The 21,267-nt window shown below is 44.4% G+C and overlaps 2 protein-coding genes across 2 annotated transcripts in view; both read right to left on the bottom strand.

The window, feature by feature from the left end:
- LOC133381277 (zinc finger protein 345-like) overlaps positions 1-8,041 on the bottom strand; it is a 28,137-nt gene extending 20,096 nt beyond the window's left edge. The window contains exon 1 of the mRNA XM_061620178.1: positions 7,956-8,041. The gene's annotated coding sequence lies outside the window, so the exon portion shown is untranslated. The remainder of the gene's footprint in view (positions 1-7,955) is intronic.
- LOC133378889 (zinc finger protein 883-like) lies at positions 776-18,659 on the bottom strand. Its single transcript, XM_061613503.1, has 4 exons — positions 18,345-18,659; positions 12,324-12,392; positions 7,956-8,076; positions 776-4,210 (listed from the first exon to the last, which is right to left on the bottom strand). Exons 1-4 carry the CDS (start codon positions 18,657-18,659, stop codon positions 2,592-2,594), a joined length of 2,124 nt encoding a protein of 707 aa, XP_061469487.1. The 3' UTR covers positions 776-2,591.
- Positions 18,660-21,267: the final 2,608 nt, after the last annotated feature.

Below are 21,267 nucleotides of genomic sequence, written 5' to 3'. Positions count from 1 at the left end.
TGCAGAGAACTTATCCTAGCCAAAACAGCTGTAAAAATTGAAATTAAAACTAGAATTTACTAAATTAAAACTAGAATTTACCCTTGCAGGTACAGGAAAGGAAAAGGGGAATAAATCCAAATATTTGCCTGCCATAGAGCAACACACATAGTTTTAAAATATTTGAATACTCTTTCGTGCAAATCCGGTACATCAAAAAAGGTGTAGAAACATATATTTAAAAAACAGGTGCATGTGCACAGGTCAACAAGTATCCCTGTTTGTGCCCACAAGGAGCCTCTGTTTTCCTTGCTCACAGGAGGAAATACTTGTTAAAAAAAAAGTTTAAGTTGTCTTTCTGTGAATCTGGTACATATAAAAGCTTGCGTGCACATAGGTAAACAAATACCTGCATGTGCGTGCGCAATAGACTTCAGGTTTCGAGAACTTACGGTGGGCAGGGAAAGTACTAATTGACAGGAGGGCACAACAACGCACAGCACAGACACATCCTGTCAAGCACCGCCCACTAGTCCGGACAGGAAATCCCAGATTTGGGTATCGTAAAATTGAAAGTGCTCAAGTGAGGATGAATCACCCTAGCCTGGACACAGCCTGGAAAATGAATGCACCTTCTAAACTGCTATGCTTTCTTTCTGCACTAGGTCGTGAAGTTTATTACACGTTTTTAAACATTCAGGTATACGAGGCCAAAAGCAGTTAAAACATTATCAGCCCAGACTACTTGACAAACATAGAAACAAAATGTTGCCAAAAAACTTTTTAATGAGGCTTAACAGACCTATCACATGTTCAAAGAATTTTTTTACAAGTTGGAAGCCAGAAACATTTTTACATGTTAATTGTGTATATATGCATCAGTTCTATCAGGGATGGGGACCTTCTGGAACTCCAAATGTTGCTGGATTAGCCCCCCCAATCATCCCTGAACACTGGCAAGAGACAAGAGATGGATTGATTCCATAAAGGAAGCCACAGACCTGAACTTACAAGATCTAAACAGGGTGGTTTGTAACAGATGCTATTGGAGGTTGTGGATTCATAGGGTCGCCATAAGTCGTAATTGACTTGAAGGCACATAACAACAACATTGTCTTTTTACATTCTTCCCTGAAGTCTCTTCTGGTTCTCTGTCAACTAAGTTCAAGGCCTCAAATCTGTTCCTTATTTGATCTTTATATTCTTCTGGGATGTTATTTAATTTTGGTATTATGATTGCTTTGTTCTTCTTCTTTATCTTTACACCAATTTTCGATATTACCAGTTCATGATCTATTTCGCAGTCTGCTCCTGGTCTTGTTTTTGCAGAAACTATGTAACTTCTCCATCTTCTGCTACCAATTATATAATCAGTTTGATTCCTATATTGACCATTTGGTGATGTCCACGTGTACAGTCGTCTTGTTCCAAGTGGTGTGTGGGACAGACTTCAAGATCTTTGAGACTTAGGATTATACAGCATAAAAGCAAAATTTGCACCCACACTACAGAAGCTCCTCTCACCAGGCATTTTATTCAACATCACCATTCCATGGATTTGTTAAGATTTTTTGCATTGGAATATGTCCAGTCAACTTCAGTTAAACATGACTCACTAATTTATTGCTTAAGAGAGAAGCATTTTGGAACCACAAATTAAAGTATTTCCTATTGGTCTTAACAACAAACAGAGTTGTCTGTTTTTCTATCAGTTAGCCTGATATGACTGAGTTACTGCATCTTCTCCTAGATGATGATCCTAAGCCTTGTGAGGGTGCAGGGAGATTCACAAAGGTCTCCTTGTCCGCATTTCTGCTTCTCACACTACAGGAAGAAAAACATTTCTACCCTCAATGCAAGTATTCAGGCCCACATTAGGCATAAATTTCTTGACCAGTTTTTCTTCCAATTCACTCCATAGCTCTTTCATTCCACGTCTCCTTCACTACGCACAACAATTTGCCCCCAAAACTGAGAACAGTAATAAGCTTCACTGCAGCTTTCCCAAGAGACCAAATCAGTTGAAGGAATCATCAAAAGGTATCTACCAGAGGCATCTATTATATAGGGGAGGCGGAACGAAAGGTGAATGGCCAAAGTTTTTACAATTCGAAAATTAACTATTATGCCTCTTCTTCGTACAGAGGTATTGATGCTTATCTAAGATACTGTCTATGACTGACGCTCTTTCTACTATTTCAGTATTTTATGGTTTCTCCCTTTTAATAATCCTTCAATGTGGATGAAAATATCAAGCCTTTTCGTCCTATGAATTATTTGATGAAAAATACAGCAGGTATTGCTATTGGAGGTCGCTGATTCATAGGGTCGCCATAAGTCAACTTGAAGGCATGTAACAATAAACAACAACAGTTGCAGGTATGCTAAATGAAACTCCTTCCACACTCTGGACAGTTACATGGTTTTCCACAGAACGCGGTTTTTTTCCATGAGTCACAGAGGTGTGATACTGACTAAAGCTCTTTCCAAATTCCAAATATTGTAAGGCTTTCCCCCTGTATGGATCCTTTGATGTCCAAAAAGATGGCCATGCTCACTGAATCTCTCTCCACACTCCAAGCATTAATAAGGTCTGTCCCCTACATGAGTAATTAGATGTGAAGTAAATTGGTGGCAATGACTGAAGTTCCTTCCACAGTCCAAGCAGCGACAAGGTTTGTGCTGATATGAGTTCTTTGATGTCTAGAAAGTGTGCCACTCTGACTGAAGCTCTTTCCACACTCCAAGCACTTATAAGGTTTGTCCCCTGTATGAGTTCTTTGATGCACAGTAAGGGCACCATTCCAACTGAAGCTCTTTCCACACTCCAAGCATTTGTAAGGTTTCACCCCTGTATGGGTTCTTTGATGTGTAGTAAGGGCACTATTCGTACTGCAACTCTTTCCACACTCCAAGCATTTATAAGGTCTGTCCCCTGTATGAGTTCTTTGATGTGTAGTAAGGGCACTATTCGTACTGCAACTCTTTCCACACTCCAAGCATTTGTAAGGTTTCTCCCCTGTATGAGTCCTTTGATGTGCCTGAAGATCGCCATTCTGTTTAAACTTCTTTCCACACTCCATGCATTCATAAGGTTTCTCTCCTGTATGAGTTCTTTGATGTAAAGTAACAGAGGTACTCCGAGTGAAGCCCTTTCCACACTCTAAGCATTTATATGGTTTCTCCCCTGTATGGGTTCTTTGATGTTTAGTAAGGGTGCTACTGTCACTGAAGCTCTTTCCACACTCCAAGCATTTATAAGGTTTGTCCCCTGTATGAGTTCTGTGATGTGTAGTAAGAGATCTACTGCGACTGAAGCTCTTTCCACACTCCAAACATTTATGAGGTTTGTCCCCTGTATGAGTACTTTGATGTGAAGCAAGGGCACTACGTGTACTGCAGCTCTTTCCACACTCCAAGCATTTATGAGGTTTTTCTCCTGTATGAGTTCTCTGATGCAGAGTAAGAGAGTTACTGTGAGCGAAGGTCTTTCCACACTCCAAGCATTCAAAAGGTTTGTCCCCTGTATGTGTTCTTTGATGTTTAGCAAGGGTGCCACTCTGACTGAAGTCTTTTCCACACTCCAAACATTTATATGGTTTGTTTCCTGTATGAGTTCTTTGATGTACTTTAAGGGCTGCACTCTGTGCAAAGCTCTTTCCACACTCCAAGCACTGATAAGGTTTGTCCCCTGTATGGATGCGTTGATGTACCTGAAGAGCACCATTCTCTCTAAAGCTCCTTCCACACTCCAAGCATTTATAAGGTTTGTCTCCGGTATGAGTTCTTTGATGTCTAGACAATGTGCCTCTCTGACTGAAACTCTTTGCACACTCCAAGCATTTATAAGGCTTGTCCCCTGTATGAATTCTTTGATGCACAGTAAGTGCACCACTGTCAATGAAGCTCTTTCCACACTCCAGGCATTTACAATGTTTGTCCCCTGTGTGTCCAGATTTTAAGCATTTATATGGTTTCATTCCTGTATGCCTTCTCCAATATGTACTTAGGGGGTTCTGGCCATTTATGTTTGCATTGCACTCAGGAGACATTCTTGTTTCCTTTAGGTAATGAATACTCCCTCGACTTTTATTTTTACCACCTTGAGAAGCACTGGATTCATCCCACAGCTTTTGCATTTGTCTCTTTCCTTCATCTTGACCCCCCAATTCCCACTCCTTCTTCTGCTCAGTTGTTCCCCGTGTCACTTCTGTGATCCCCTGGAGATCTCCTGAGGGAATAAAAAGCAGGTTGGTATAGCTCTGTGGAGATATACTGTTTATATATGTGTCTGTTTTTGATTTGTACTTTGAAATAATATTTGTTTGCTCTCTTGATGTCAGAGTGTAATTGTCAAAATTCAAGGCCTTCTACAGTTACTATGTTACAAGACCTATTTTAGCCTGGATCAAGTAAATTCATTTTGGACGGTCTGGAAAACAACATGCTCTGATTAGCTGGAGGTTCTGGAGAGCAAAGGATGGGCAGTTAACCGTCAGTTGGGAAAGGTAGTTGATGAGAGAGGAGTGAGGCAGAGGCCAGAGACAGCTGGGGTGACAGTGGAGACCAGAGTGGTGGCAAGTTGGCTACTAGCTGAGAAACCTGGAAGACACTCCACCCCAGCATTGCCAATATGATTTTTAAAATGGCTTCAGTTTGGTTCGCTTTGCAAAGAGGCTGTTTGAGATCCGATGGGAAAAGTGGTGGAAAGAGTTACGTTTGTCACCTCAGTTGAGATGATGTCACTGATCATAAGCACAAGGCATGACCTTTGGCAACCCCATCAATGCAATCCAAAAAGAATTGTAAGAGTTTGGCCCTCAGGAGAGGAGCCCATTGTTAAAATCTAGATCTAATCAAAGTAGCTGAAGGGTGAATATCACCACCTGCCTGACCACATGACTCATACTAGGTATAGGAACCTGGGCTCCTACTGGGAGGAAGAGCGGGATATACATATTAGAAAGAAAGAAAGAAAGAAAGAAAGAAAGAAAGAAAGAAAGAAAGAAAGAAAGAAAGAAAGAAAGAAAGAAAGAAAGAAAGAAAGAAAGAAAGAAAGGCGAAATGACACTCCCTTGAGCCCATCAACGCTGGAATTTCATTTGGGGGTTTTCTCCAGAGGATATAAAAACCAGACCCTTGGCACCATTTTTTGGTTCTGGGTTCTGGTTATCCAGTTCCACTATGAAATCACTTGCTGAATCAATTGTGCAGGCCCTGGCTCCCTAGATCCACTCTGCTGAGTATTGCTCTGCCCGAGGTCACTTGCTCAATCACTTGGCCAGCCAGAACCCAGCGGTCTGACGCCCGTGCTTTTCTTCCACTACCTCTGGCCCCTGATGCTGAAGCAGAGGTCCCCTCTTGCTGCAGCTGCTTCAAAAGCCCCTTTCAGGGCTCCACTACTTCTCCTGCTTTATCCTGGACCTTTGCCAGCTGAAGCAGAGATCCAAGAAGCCATTCATAGGGCCTGCCTGCTGCCTTTGCTGTCTTCCTGACTGACCCAGGAATTTCAATGCACCCCTGTTCTACCACTTCCAGATTGCCCACCAGGGCTGGGAAAGGCCTATCTTGTTCTCTCTGCAGTCTTCCAGAGGTCCTTTCCCTAAAATATGTAGCCTCCATATCTGACTCCCTGTACCAATCTTTGTATGTGGGAGAGACTGTTTCAGGAGCCGCCCTCCACTCCTCCCTGCCCAGCTGTACATGACTGAGGCCTAGTCTGCAAAGGGAGCCCGGAGAAAGGGCAGCCTAGTGTGCCTTCCTCAGTCGCGCTGAACTCAGTCCCCTCCTCCATCTCCTTTCATGCCTTGTGCACTTGCTCCTTCGTGTGAGCGAATGTTGAGTGTGTGTGCGTGACTTTAGTTATGGTGACTGAGAATATTTTTACTGAACTTCCCCCACGGATGTTAATAGATATGAATTGTTACTGAGCTATTACCCATGAAGGAATGTGTATATTTTGATTCCGTGTTTGTGTACTCAATAAATATCCCAATTTTTAAGAACTTACACTTTGTGAGTGTAAGTGACTGGGTAACTCCGCCAAGACACACTATTGCCAATGTCTAAAGATCCTTATTCGCCAGACTTAGAATGATACCTGAAGTGCATGTGTGTGTTTTTAAAACGATCGCTGAAGCTGGAAGACACACTTTACTCTCATAGCCAAAAAGCTCTAAAGTACGTAAGAGCAAATCTTATCCACCCTCAAAGGACCCCATCCCGGTGAGAAGTCATCCCATAAGCATAAGTAACTCCTGTCCTGAGCTCCACCGCACTGCAGAGCCATCACTGCAGATACCACAGCCTCAAACCCAGGAGGGATCAGGGGACACAACAGCTTCTCTACTAGCCGTGTAAGGCGGCTGACTCTGGCTTGATTTGCCAGTAGGCTTTTGGCACAGGTGGATCTGTCTGCACTCAAGGACACCCAGCAGCAGCAGCACTGACCACACAAGGCGGGAGGAACATCTGAGCTGGGGTGACAGGCTGCTTTTGATAACAGCTCAGAAACTGCAGCTGGTGATAGATTCAGGAGCCAGATTGCTCAGCAGGGCAAGACAGTCTGAGCACAAAACACCAATTCAGGCACAACTGCACTGACTACCAATTAGCTTTATGGGCGCAATTCAAAGTGCTGGTTTTGACCTATGAAACCTTATAAGGCTCAGGACTCCAATACCTGAAGGACCGCCTCTCCCCATATGAACCAACCTGGACCTTGCTTTCAGCATCTGAGGTCTTTCTTTGTGTGTCTCCGCCAAGGGAGGTGTGGAGGGTGGCAACACGAGCACGTGCCTTCTCAGTGGTGGCCCCCCGGTTATGGAACACTCTCTCCAGAGAGGCATGCCTAGCACCATCACTATCTATATTTAGGTGCTAGACAAAAATATTCCTTTTGTCCCAAGCATTTGGCTCTCAGGTTTTGGAGGCTTTTTGACATTGCAGCCTTTTTAAAGAGATGGATTGTTCCACCATCTTATTCATGTCTTGTGTTTTTTCTATCACCATAGCAAATGTCAGCTTGAGGAAACTCATTGACATAATGCAAATCGAACTCCTTGCCACAATGTAAGTGTTATTTCAAAGAATCTAGCTATTTCCAAAGATGGATTAGTTGCTAATGGCAGTAAGTACTAACTCATTATGCCATGTTTTACTTCCATCTGCCACCATTTTGTGACAGGCGGGCTTCAGTAATTTTCTGGTGTTCCAAGCCGGCCCTGGGGGCAGAAAGTTTAGGAACCTCTGTGCTAGGCAGTGCTGTTGGGGGAAACATCTCTTACAAAGGGGTCATCTCCTTCATCTTCTTCCAGCCTGGAGATGAGGTTAGGTTTTCAACTCAGATGTCCTTTTTCAATGAAAAAACATATAAACATGAATTTGCTTCAAAAAGCATCAGTCTTTTGCACTACCCAGGACCAACTCAGAGGGGTGTCACTCACCAGTGACTTTGCTGCCAATTTCCATAAGGAAGGGAACCAAGGTAGAGGCAGGGCTGCGCATGCACACTGGTGGAGGCAATCTGGTGCTCCACTTGGTGTGCCCACACAGCCCCAAACAACCTGCTGCCTCACCCCTACCTCTTCCTGCCGGCCACTTGTGTCTGTCTGTCTTTGTGCTGTGTACTCTGAAAGAATGGGAAGTTTCCCACTCCCCATTCCCAACAAGAGAGCTGTTTGGCCTGGAGAAAGAGAATCAAGAGAAATAACTCATAGCAGATGCATCCATTTGTCACCATTTTCCGAGGCAGTATAGGGATCATGTGCGAGGAGAGCATTGCTTCCTAGGGGCATCTGGCTGGCCACTCTGAAAACAGAATCCTGGACTACAGAGGCCTTTGGCTTGATATGCCGGGTTTCTTCATATATTCTTATGCCCTGGCTAAGTCCATCTGCACCTTTCTAACGATCTCACTGGTAACACCACCACCAAAATTCATACCGTGCATAGCTATTAAGGGCAAAAGGACTTACCTAGAGAGGTTGCCATCTCATGGATCTTCCATATGACCTCCTTGTACAGAGCTCTTTGGCCTGGATGCAGCGAGACCTCCTCGGTGTAATGCAAGGACACCTCTTCAAAGGTCACTGGTCCCTGGAACAAGGAAATAACATTTCTGAGCCCACATTATTATAACTGCAGCCCATAGATTTGTAATAAACTTCCAGTCTTTTGAGTTCAATCATCCTTTTCCATAACTCAAGAAAACAGCCTTAGGATCAAGAAGCAAATTATATCTTCTTGACATATTATTTATTTATTTTATTTGTATCCCGCCCTTCCTCCCAGCAGGAGCCCAGGGTGGCAAACAAAGCATTAAAACACTTTAAAACATCATAAAAACGGATCTTAAAATACATTAAAACAAAACAGCAATAAAAAAACAACTTTAAAAAAGCGTTAAAAACATTATTAAAAACATTAGGATCAAGAAGCAAATTATACCTTCTTCACATATTACGATTAACTCAACAGTATCTCCTACCATACTGAAAAAATCTGAATTCCCAAACCTCACGGTCTTTCAACAGAACTTGAGTTTCATAGATTCATTCTGAATTAGCCTGCATCAGCAGCTGCACCATACATTTAAGCATATGGCTTCCCCTAAAGAATCTTGGGATTTGTAGTTTACTGCTCACACAGCAAGTGCCCAGCACCCTTCATAAACTACAGCTCCCAGAATTGTTTGGGGGAAGCCATGTGCTTGAAATGTACATTAAACCGGATAGCAGGCTCTGATTCAGCAGGGCTCTTACACCTGGCCTGTAGGAAGAGAGAGTGGGAAGTCTTGCCCACTAATTTGCATCAGTTTCACGAAAAGCTTCATTTGCTAATGACGCTGAAGTTGGTTACTGGTTCCCAGTCCCTTATTTGCTTGAACATTCAGAATACTAAAAAAGTTCACAGCTACAGCAACTCCAAAGAAAAGTTAACATGTCTCTAAACCCCAAAACGTATGTTGTGGTACCTCATATCACATATCTCCGTGATCTGGGGATTCTCCGCGTCAAGAACAATAATAATTTCTGTTGCATCAAAATTATCAGGCTTCTGAAATCCTCATTAAAGCATAATGATATAAAATCACAAAAAAATAGTATCTGAGGTTGCACACCCCAAAATCTGCTCTGGGACAGGACAAATCATACACCCCAGGAACGGGCAAGGTGTCCTCTATGAGATGCCAGTGCTTCCCACCTGGATCAGACCTTCTGTTGGGCGCAGGGCATAGATAAGAGCATCAATTGACAGTCAAAATAGATGCAGAAACATGCAGAAAACAATAAGTAACTGGAGGTGCCCACTACAAATTTGCCATGTGTCCTCTATGAGATGCCAGCGCTTCCCGCCTGGCCTACAGTTTCTGCTGGGCGCAGGGCATGGATAAAGTCATCTCTGCACGACCAAAGTAGACAAAAACATGCAGGGGGGGAAATGTAACCAAGGTTGCCATCCGAAAATCACCACTGTGCCAGGACAAATCATACACCGCAGGGAAGGGGAGGGTGTCCTCTATCAGATACCACTGGTCAGTGCCTGGCCTGGAGGTTGTGCTGGCCTCAGGGCACAAATAAGTGCATCTATGCACAACCAAAATAGAGAACAGCATGCAGAAACACATAATTTTTTAAAAATTGTTTTTTAAATTGTTTTTAAAAATGTGTTTTTAAATTTCTATATTTGTTTTTAATGTCTTTAATTGTTGTAAACCGCCCAGAGAGCTTCGGCTATGGGACAGTATACAAACGTAATAAATAAATAAGTAAGTAACTGGGGGTGCCCACCACAAAATCTGCTCTGGCCCAGGACAAATCATACACCCCAGGAAAGGGAACGGTGTCCCGTGTGAGCATGTGTTCTACGAGATGCCACCCATGCATACCTTAGAGCATCATCTATTAAGCTACATCTTGTTCAAGAAATCATTGTTTGTTGACCCTGCCATGAGTCCCTCTGTCACCAACACCAATGGATTTATAAAATTACAATAATTGACATACTTATAACAAGGTAACTGGGAAGACCAACAGTAGTATAGTTTATTATACATAAATTAATAAACACATAAACATTAAAAAATTCCACCTGCGATCATAAGCATATAGAGTCACACCTTCTAAGCTCAATATTGTTTACTGGGATATAGTCGAACTATTCTACAGTATATACCCAAAGCTGGGCTATATTCAACATCAAATTCCAAGCTGAAGAAGAAAAACACGGCGCTGGCTATTTACATGCGCCAGTTTATTTATCATCAACCTCATAGGAGATATAGTGTACTTAGACTTTCAAAAAGCGTTTGACAAGGTACCTCACCAAAGACTTCTGAGGAAGCTTAGCAGTCATGGAATAAGAGGAGAGGTCCTCTTGTGGATAAGGGATTGGTTAAGAAGCAGAAAGCAGAGAGTAGGAATAAACGGACAGTTCTCCCAATGGAGGGCTGTAGAAAGTGGAGTCCCTCAAGGATCGGTATTGGGACCTGTACTTTTCAACTTGTTCATTAATGACCTAGAATTAGGAGTGAGCAGTGAAGTGGCCAAGTTTGCTGACGACACTAAATTGTTCAGGGTTGTTAAAACAAAAAGGGATTGCGAAGAGCTCCAAAAAGACCTCTCCAAACTGAGTGAATGGTCAGAAAAATGGCAAATGCAATTCAATATAAACAAGTGTAAAATTATGCATATTGGAGCAAAAAATCTGAATTTCACATATACGCTCATGAGGTCTGAACTGGCGGTGACCGACCAGGAGAGAGACCTCGGGGTTGTAGTGGACAGCACGATGAAAATGTCAACACAGTGTGCGGCAGCTGTGAAAAAGGCAAATTCCATGCTAGCGATAATTAGGAAAGGTATTGAAAATAAAACAGCCGATATCATAATGCCGTTGTATAAATCTATGGTGCGGCCGCATTTGGAATACTGTGTACAGTTCTGGTCGCCTCATCTCAAAAAGGATATTATAGAGTTGGAAAAGGTTCAGAAGAGGGCAACCAGAATGATCAAGGGGATGGAGCGACTCCCTTACGAGGAAAGGTTGCAGCATTTGGGGCTTTTTAGTTTAGAGAAAAGGCGGGTCAGAGGAGACATGATAGAAGTGTATAAAATTATGCATGGCATTGGGAAAGTGGATAGAGAAAAGTTCTTCTCCCTCTCTCATAATACTAGAACTCGTGGACATTCAAAGAAGCTGAATGTTGGAAGATTCAGGACAGACAAAAGGAAGTACTTCTTTACTCAGCGCATAGTTAAACTATGGAATTTGCTCCCACAAGATGCAGTAATGGCCACCAGCTTGGATGGCTTTAAAAGAAGATTAGACAAATTCATGGAGGACAGGGCTATCAATGGCTACTAGCCGTGATGGCTGTGCTGTGCCACCCTAGTCAGAGACAGCATGCTTCTGAAAACCAGTTGCCGGAAGCCTCAGGAGGGGAGAGTGTTCTTGCACTCGGGTCCTGCTTGCGGGCTTCCCCCAGGCACCTGGTTGGCCACTGTGAGAACAGGATGCTGGACTAGATGGGCCACTGGCCTCATCCAGCAGGCTCTTCTTATGTTCTTAGGAGATGTTGGCAAGGGAGAAAAAAAAATGGACTGCCTTCAAGTCGATCCAGAACTATCACTAGAAGCTAGAATGATGAAACTGAGGCTATCGTACCTTGGACACATCACGAGAAGATGTGATTCACTGGAAAAGTCAATAATGCTGGGCAAAACAAAAAATTAAACGGACTGCCTTCAAGTCGATCCTGACTCATGGCAACCCTATGAATAGGGTTTTCATGGTAAGTGGTATTCAGAGGGGGTTTACCATTGCCTCCCTCTGAGACTAGTCTTCCCCAGCTGGCTAGGGCCTGCTCAGCTTGCCACAGCTGCACAAGCCAGCCCCTTCCTTGTCCTCAACTGCCAGCTTTGGGGCAACTGGGTTCCTTGGGACTCTGCAGCTTGCCCACGGCTGCACAGGTGGCAGGGCACGTAACCCCTGAGCCACTCCCTGTGGCCCTTGACACCCAGGAGACACGAGCGGGGATTTGAACTCACAGACTCTAGACTCCCAGCCAAGCTCTCCTCCCCTCTGCACTATACTCAAACCTGGCCCCAAACACGGCAAGTTGGGGAAGGAGGCAGATAGGACCCAGCAGTAGGGCAGAGCCAGGATCCACCGGGGCGGGTTGCATTTCCAAACACCGGGAATCGGGTGGAGGGGGAACTTTCCTTCAACATCCCTCTCCTCCCTACGCACCCCTCCCCCAGACTGTGCCCCTTGATCTTGGGATTTCCTCCATGCAGCCTCCCCCCCCATCTCTGCAAGCACACGGAGACTCACGCACTCACTCGCCGACTTTCTTCCGGAAAGCCAGGACAGGAAAGGGAGCTCCCAATTTTACAATCATCCCTTCCGCTCTAGGAACAGCAACTCTATCGTTGTTGTTAACCATTAAGGGTTCACGCTGAGAGCAAAGGGAGTTGCGCAGCAAGTTTCTGGACTGTGGCACTCCTATAGATTTGCCGCCCTGGCTCCTGTGGGAGACATGGAGGGATATAAATCTAACGAAAATAAATAATATAGAGATATTATTGTTATATTTTATTATTATCATCCTCCTCCTCAAAACATGTGAACAGCTCTGAAGCTGTTGAAGCAGTGTACAAGAAAGAACGAGATTTTAAGAATACAAGTAAACCCCGCCACACAAAACTATAAGCTTTAAAAATAGTGCTTTTAGTGTTTTTGTTTGCCGCCCTGGACTCCAAATGGGAGGAATGGCAGCGTATAAATTTTTATTAATATAATAACAACAACAACAACAACAATGCAACCATTTGAATAGTTGCATGCTGAATAATCCATACAGGACTAGGTCACATCTCTGGGGGAACAGATGACTTAAATCTCAACTCAGCCATGAAGCCCATGTAGTGACCTTGGGCCAGTCACTCCCTCTCAGGCTAACCTGCCTCACAGGGTTGTTGTGAGGCTAAAATGGAGAGGGGGAGTAGTCTGTACACCACCTTGAGCTCCTTGGAGGAAAGGTGGGATATAAATGTAATAATAATAATATAGCTATACATATAGATATAAATGGATACAATAGTTTTTAAATCCCCTGAACATTAAAAAGTGCCACTCCATATTAAAAATATGCACATTTTAAAACATGTTGTCAGGGGAAAGTTTTGGTTGGGCTAAATGCCAGAGTCTGAAGTGATGCAGTCCAAAAACAGATTTCCCACCTAATCCCCTTTTTCTCTGAATAAGGTTACTGTACTGGTCACCGACACTGCACTCCTAAAACCTGTAAACCCCTTGCAAGCAAATCTGGATGATCACTTGTTATATCACCAGCCCATAAACAAATCAGACCAAATGGTCAATAAAGACCTCAGAGTCTTAACTCTACTTCTTCGTACATGTTCTTTAAGATGGCAGCCTAAAAGCAGAATTCTTATGAACGTTTTTTACTGGCATTTCACCAGAAGGTCCCAAGGATAAAAGCACCATTTAAACAGTATAATACAACCCCCTTGATAGTATCATAGAATGGAATACACTTTGTATGCTGCAGGACTTGTCTTTGGTGCATCTACAGCTGTGTGTGAAAATTCATTCTCAACTTTGGCACATGTGTTGACACCATAGAGGTGATCAGTTGTTCATCAGAGAAAAACAAACTTCATAGAGTCAGAATAGTTGCATTGAAAGGGACCTATAAGACCATTGAGTCCAACCCCCCCCCACTCAGTGCAGGAATCCAAATTAAAGCATACCTGACAGGTAGCTGTGCAGCTGACTCTAGAATGTCTCCAGTGTTGGAGAGCCCACCACCTCCCTAGGTCATTGGAACCATTGTTGTACCACTCTAACAGTTAGGAAGGTTTTCCTCATGTTCAGCCAAAATCTGGCTTCCTGTACCTTGAGCCCATTATTTATTTATTTATTTGTTATATTTCTATCCCACCCTTCTACCCCATAATAGGGCACTCAGGGCAGCTTACAATAAAATCAAACACATACATAATAAAATTGTAGACAATAAAGATCACAAAAACATTAAAACAAATTAAAATACATAAAATATTAAAATACATAAAATACACACATACAAATATATACATATACACATATATATAGGGGAGTGGTGCTGAAGGGACTAAAGAGGTAAAATTAAAATAGAAGGTTATGCAGATGCGCACGATGCACAGGGCTCTTTTAATGCCACAAAGACCATCTATGGACTAACAAATTACGGTACGAATCCCTTACGTTCACTGATTGGTAGCAAACTTCTTAAGGATAAAGAGTCTATTGCACTGCGCTGGAAAGAGCATTACCACGACCTCCTTAATCATAACTCTATTGTGGCTGATGAGGTCTTCTCACAAATTCCACAGCAACAAACTAGAGACGAGCTTGCAGTATCCCCTCATTTGGATGAAGTCAGTAAAGCTATCAGTCAAATGAAGAACAAAGCTAGTGGACCTGATGGGATTCCTGCTGAAGTCTTTAAAGAAGGTGGGCCTGAACTTACACAACAACTTCATAAACTCATCGAAAAAATCTGGATGAAGGAGGAGATCCTGGAAGACTTTATGGACGCCATAATTATCACCCTTTTAAAGAAGGATGATAGAACAGATTGCGGGAACTATCGTGGTATATCTCTTCTTGCTACCGCAGGTAAAATCCTTGCAAGGATCCTCGCAAATCCCCTCCTGCCGATCTCAGAGGATGTCATTGTGACGTCCTTCCCTGGTTCTCCCTGTCAGGTTCCCACCTGCTTGTGGCTACTGCCTTTCGCTAGGCACCACCAGGAACACCACCAGTCAGGACTGTCCTTTATATGGTTTCTCACTCCACTCTAGCACAGATCTCACTAGATCCCACTGCTAGGCAGCACCACCAGTCACTTCCTGTAACCAATACTCCCAGAGACTTTGCCTAAGTCTTTCTATAGCTTGTTACTTTTGTGACTGTGCCTATGCTGTTCCCAACCCCCTTGTATCTTTATATATAAAGCATACAACTCTGGGTTGCTCTGGATACTTGACTTGCTACAATATCTCCCTTCACCGCTGCCACCATTAGATATAGTTTCTGTTCAGCCTTGGTAATTACCTTGCCCTCCCTTCTGGTCTGTATATTCCCCCAGCCAAAGATCAGGCCTTTGGTAAACCAAATAAGTATTTATTTACTAACAACAGGAAATAACAAGATTACTTTAGGAATGTTTCACAAGCGTACGGTTTCATATATGGTCACTCTTTATGTTTCTGTTCATATATATACTTTTTAAATATCAGCCAAATACAATCCAAACTTCCCTCAGAACTCTGCCAACCAACCCTCACCAAACAACCTCACTCCAACCAACTCAACAACTCCCCCGCCCCCCCATCACTCACAAACCTCCATTTATACCTTCAGCCAGCTACCCACTCAGCCAATCATCATCCAGCATACTTCAGCTTCTGACCCATGTACTCCCCCTTTCTCTCTCAGTCAATTACCATACATCACCTAATAGACCCGAACTTACCATATTTACAGATGCTTAACCAACAGGAACATCACAGTCCTCCTCGAATCTCAACATGGTTTCCGCCCTTCCAGGGGGACAGTGGACATGATCTTCACTGCATGACAGCTACAAGAAAAATGCCAGGAGCAGAATCGACCTTTATATATGGCATTTATTGATCTGACTAAGGCCTTTGACACTGTGAATCGAACAGCTCTCTGGACTATCCTGAAAACTGGATGCCCTGATAAATTGGGCACTGGTGACCGACCAGGAGAGAGACCTCGAGGTTGTAGTGGGCAGCACAATGAAAATGTCAACCCAGTGTGCGGCAGCTGTGAAAAAGGCAAATTCCATGCTAGCGATAATTAGGAAAGGTATTGAAAATAAAACAGCCGATATCATAATGCCGTTGTATAAATCTATGGTGCGGCCGCATTTGGAATACTGTGTACAGTTCTGGTCGCCTCATCTCAAAAAGGATATTATAGAGTTGGAAAAGGTTCAGAAGAGGGCAACCAGAATGATCAAGGGGATGGAGCGACTCCCTTACGAGGAAAGGTTGCAGCATTTGGGGCTTTTTAGTTTAGAGAAAAGGCGGGTCAGAGGAGACATGATAGAAGTGTATAAAATTATGCATGGCATTGAGAAAGTGGATAGAGAAAAGTTCTTCTCCCTCTCTCATAATACAAGAACTCGTGGACATTCAAAGAAGCTGAATGTTGGAAGATTCAGGACAGACAAAAGGAAGCACTTCTTTACTCAGCGCATATTTAACTATGGAATTTGCTCCCACAAGATGCAGTAATGGCCACCAGCTTGGATGGCTTTAAAAGAAGATTAGACAAATTCATGGAGGACGGGGCTATCAATGGCTACTAGCCGTGATGGCTGTGCTCTGCCAGCCTAGTCAGAGGCAGCATGCTTCTGAAAACCAGTTGCCGGAAGCCTCAGGAGGGGAGAGTGTTCTTGTACTCGGGTCCTGCTTGCGGGCTTCCCCCAGGCACCTGGTTGGCCACTGTGAGAACAGGATGCTGGACTAGATGGGCCACTGGCCTGATCCAGCAGGCTCTTCTTATGTTCTTATGTTCTTAAATTTGTGAATATTTTGCAACTCCTTCATGACAACAAGACAGCGACAATTGTGGATAACAATGGCTTTCAGAGCAATCCATTCAGATTCGGATCAGGCATAAAACAGGGATGTGTAGTTGCTCCGACCTTATTTGCTATCTTCATTGCTATGATTCTACACCTTATTGAGGGGAAACTTCCTACTGGTGTGGAAATCATATGTTGAACAGATGGAAAGCTTTTTAATCTCAGTAGGCTGAAAGCAAAAAGTAAAGTAATGTCAACTTCTGTTGTAGAACTTCAATATGCCGATGATAATGTAGTCTTCGCATGTTCAGAGGAAGATCTTCAAACTATCCTAAATGTCTGTGCAGAAGCATATGGAAAGCTTGGGCTCTCACTTAATATTAAAAAAACCAAAGTGCTTCATCAACAGGTGCGAACTAGTCCCTCTGTAGCACCATCAATCCAGCTTAATGGTGTGACGCTAGAGAACGTTGATCACTTCCCCTATCTTCGCCGCCATCTCTCTGTAAAAGCTGACATCGATGCTGAAATTCAACATTGTCTGAGCTCTGTGAGTGCCCCATTCTCCAGAATGAAGTGTAGAGTGTTCAAGGATCGGGATATTCGCAGGGAGTCCAAAATGCTTATTTACAAAGCCATTGTACTATCAACCTTACTGTGCGCCTGTGAAACATGGACCATTTATAAACACCACTCCCAACTTCTTGGAAGATTCCACCAACGCTGCCTCCAAAAATTCTGCAAATTACTTGGGAAGACAGACGGACTAATGTTAGCATTTTGGAAGAAGCAAAGACTCCCAGTGTTGAAACATTGATCCTTCAACATCAACTTCACTGGACTGGCCATGTTGTTCAAATGCCTGATCACTGTGTTCCAAAGCACCTACTTTACTCCCAACTTAAGGATGGAAAACGGAATATTGGTGGACAGCAAAAGAGGTTTAAAGATGTTCTTAAAGCGAATCTAAAAAAATGTAACATGAGCATCGAGAACTGGGATATGTCCTCACTGTGGGAGGCTGTGTGTTGGCCTCCACAGTCACTTACGGACCCACTGTTAAAGACCTTATCTTGGAAGACAATCTTACTTGGCCACAAGTGATCGCCAATGAATGAATGATTCTGTTGTGTAGCCCTGGCACATAGATATACCAAACGATATCCTGAATAGGTGTCCACTATAGTTAGCAGGTATTGCCACCTCCCAAACTGTGGCAATGGTCCGACATAGTCCAGTTGTTGCCATATTTGTCCAGGTTGCTTGCCTCTATGCACTTGGCCCATGGGAACCTTTGACAGAGGCATCTGTTTAAGCTTTAAACATAACTCTCACGTTGTAGCTGCACTGGCTGCTGCATCCACTGAGCAGGGGATACCTCAGTGCAAGGCCCACTCTCTGGTTGCCTTGACCCCGATGCCCTTATTTTTCATGAGCCCATCTGGCTAATATTAACCTCTCCTCTCCTTGCTCTGGGGCAGGTAAGGTGGCCCGAACTTTTGCCAACTGGTCAGCAGCCTGATTGTACAAAGCTTCAGGTGTTCCTGTAGCATGCCCATCTACATGCCCTGCAAATGCCTGTACATGTGGCAGTAAATTACTGATCATGTGCCACAACTCTTGGCCCCACAGAGGGCAGTTGTGAATGCAAAACCCATCCTGCTTCCATTTAGGGAACCATGTTGTTAACCCTTGATACACTGCCCATGAATCAGTGTATATTATATATATATACTTCATCAGCTTGTTGTCCCACTGCATGCTCAATCACCATCAGCACTGCCATGAGTTCAGCATACTGACTGGCTTTTCCTTTCCCAGCTCTAGACAATGTGACCTGCTTTTTAGGATTGATGCCAGCAGAGCACCATACTCTTTCATTCCCCTGATATTGGGCTGACCCATCTGTGAACCATGTTTCATTATGTCTCATGTCAGCATATGGTGGAGCCTCCTTCACTGGAGCATCCTTAAGTTCCTGCACAAGACTCTCCTGAACCTCTTCCCCTGTAGGTATCAAAGTTAACATCTGCTCCTGGAAGGCACTCATGCCCTGAGGGCCTGGTTTTGCCCTTTCTGCAATATACCACTTCCATTTGACTGTGGAGGCCTGGCCGACTCATCGTTTACCCATGACATGATTGGAATGTTGTTGTTGTTATATGTCTTCAAGTCAATTACGACTTATGGCGACCCTATGAATCAGTGACCTCCAATGATTGAAATAGAAGGCCTTAAAGTGACTGAGTCCTGCCCAGTCATTCTCTCAGTCTCTACCAGGGCCCAATAACATGCTAGCAGCTGCCTCTCAAAAGGGGTGTAGTTAACATTAGGCAACCGCCTGGACCAGAATCCCGGAGGCACTAACTTGCCTGTGGGCCCTGTCTGCCATCAACTCCACACAGCCACTTCTGCATTGGAAGAGACCTGCAGTTCAAAAGGATATCCTTTAATGTAGGGGCCCAAGGGCAAAGCAGCTGCCACTGCTACTTTAGCCGCTGTCAAGGCCCGTTGCTGCATCTCCCCTCACTCAAACTGAGCCCTCTTAAGTGTCACTTGGTAAATAGGCTGCAAAATCCGGGCTAGATGAGGAAAGTGCTGTCTCTAGAAGCCCATCAGACTGACTAAACGCTGGGCTTCAACCTTGGATGTTGGAGTCTGCAAGGTAGCAATTACATTGAGTACCTTCTCAGGTATGTGCCTCACAGGTCCTGCCCAGACCACCCCTAGGAACTGCACCTGTTGGGCAGGCCCCTGTACTTTCTTAGGATTGATCTCCCATCCTTGGGACCTCATGTGGCCAATCACAGTGGGTAACCTTTGCTGCACCTCCTCCTCCATGGGTCAAGATATCATGATGTCATCTATGTAATGAGCCAGAAACAAGGCTGGGCTCAAAGTGACCTGTTTCAGATCCCTTGCTACCACCCCATGGCACAAGGTAGGACTGTGCAAGTACCCTTGGGGGAGGACCTGGAATGTGTATTGTTGCCCCTCCCAGGTGAAAGCGAACTGGTCCTGAGAGGCAGGGTCAATTGGGATAGAGAAGACAGCATTGGCCAGATCTATAACTGCATGCCAGGGGCCAGCATTTTCCTCTATCTGCTCCAACAAGGTTACCATGTCTGGCACAGCTGCCGCTAGGGGTGGGGCTTGCTTGTTCAGCTGGCAAAAATCCAAAGTGACCCTCCAAGTCAAATCCGCCTTCTTGAGGGACCAAATGGGGGAATTAAAAGGGGATACTTCCTGGGCAAGGTCCTGGAACGAGTGGTTGCGGATCAGCTCCAGACACTCTTGGATGAGACCGATTATCTGGATCCATTTCAATCGGGTTTCAGGCCCGGTTTTGGCACCGAGACAGCCTTGGTCACCCTGTATGATGACCTTTGTCGGGAGAAAGACAGGGGGAGAGTAACTCTGTTGATTCTCCTTGATTTATCAGCGGCCTTTGATACCATCAACCATGGTATCCTTCTGGGGAGACTCGCTGATTTGGGAGTTGGAGGTACTGCTTGGCAGTGGTTCTCCTCCTACTTGGTGGGTCGCCTCCAGAAGGTAGCGCATGGGGAGTATTGCTCGGCACCCTGGGTCCTCCAGTATGGAGTTCCGCAGGGGTCAGTTCTATCCCCCATGCTTTTTAACATCTACATGAAGCCACTGGGTACGGTCATCAGGAGTTTTGGAGTGCATTGTCACCAGTATGCTGATGACACACAACTCTACTTCTCCTTTTCATCTTTTTCAGATGAGGCTGTCGATGTGCTGAACCGGTGCCTGGCCGCAACAATGGACTGGATGAGAGCTAACAAACTGAGGCTCAATCCAGACAAGACTGAAATGCTGTTAGTGGGTGGTTCTTCTGATCAGATGATGGATGTTCGACCTGTCCTGGATGGGGTTGCACTCCCCCTGAAGGAGCAGGTTCGTAGCTTGGGTGTTCTTTTCGAACCATCCTTGTCACTTGAGGCTCAGGTAGCCTCGGTGGCACGGAATGCTTTCTACCAACTTCGGTTGGTGGCCCAGCTACGCCACTATCTGGAGAGAGACAACCTTGCTTCAGTTGTACATGCTCTGGTAACCACTAAATTAGATTACTGTAACGCGCTCTACGTGGGGCTGCCTTTGAAGACGGTTCGGAAACTGCAGCTCGTGCAATATGCAGCGGCCAGATTGTTAACAGGGACCAGGCGGTCCGAACATATAACACCGATTCTGGCCCGCTTGCACTGGCTGCCTATATGTTTCCGGGCCCAATTCAAGGTGCTGGTTTTAACCTATAAAGCCTTACACGGCCTGGGACCACAATACCTGATGGAACGCCTCTCCCGATATGAACCTACCCGTACACTTCGTTCAACATCGAAGGCCCTCCTCCGGGCGCCTACTCAGAGGGAAGCTCGGAGGGTAGCAACAAGAAAAAGGGCCTTCTCAGTGGTGGCCCCCGAACTATGGAACTATCTCCCCCTTGAACTACGCCTGGCGCCAATGTTATTATCTTTTCGGCGCCAGGTTAAAACCTTCCTCTTCTCTCAGGCATTTTAATTTAATTATGTAACATTATAACATATTCGTTTTTCACATTTAATACTTTCAGTATTTTTAATATATTAGTATTTTAATATTTTGTATTTCTGTGTGTTTTGAATTATATATGTGGT

The sequence above is a fragment of the Rhineura floridana genome, chromosome 3, assembly GCF_030035675.1.
Source record: "Rhineura floridana isolate rRhiFlo1 chromosome 3, rRhiFlo1.hap2, whole genome shotgun sequence".
NCBI lineage: Eukaryota > Metazoa > Chordata > Lepidosauria > Squamata > Rhineuridae > Rhineura > Rhineura floridana.
This window is presented reverse-complemented; position numbering and strand designations above follow the sequence as displayed.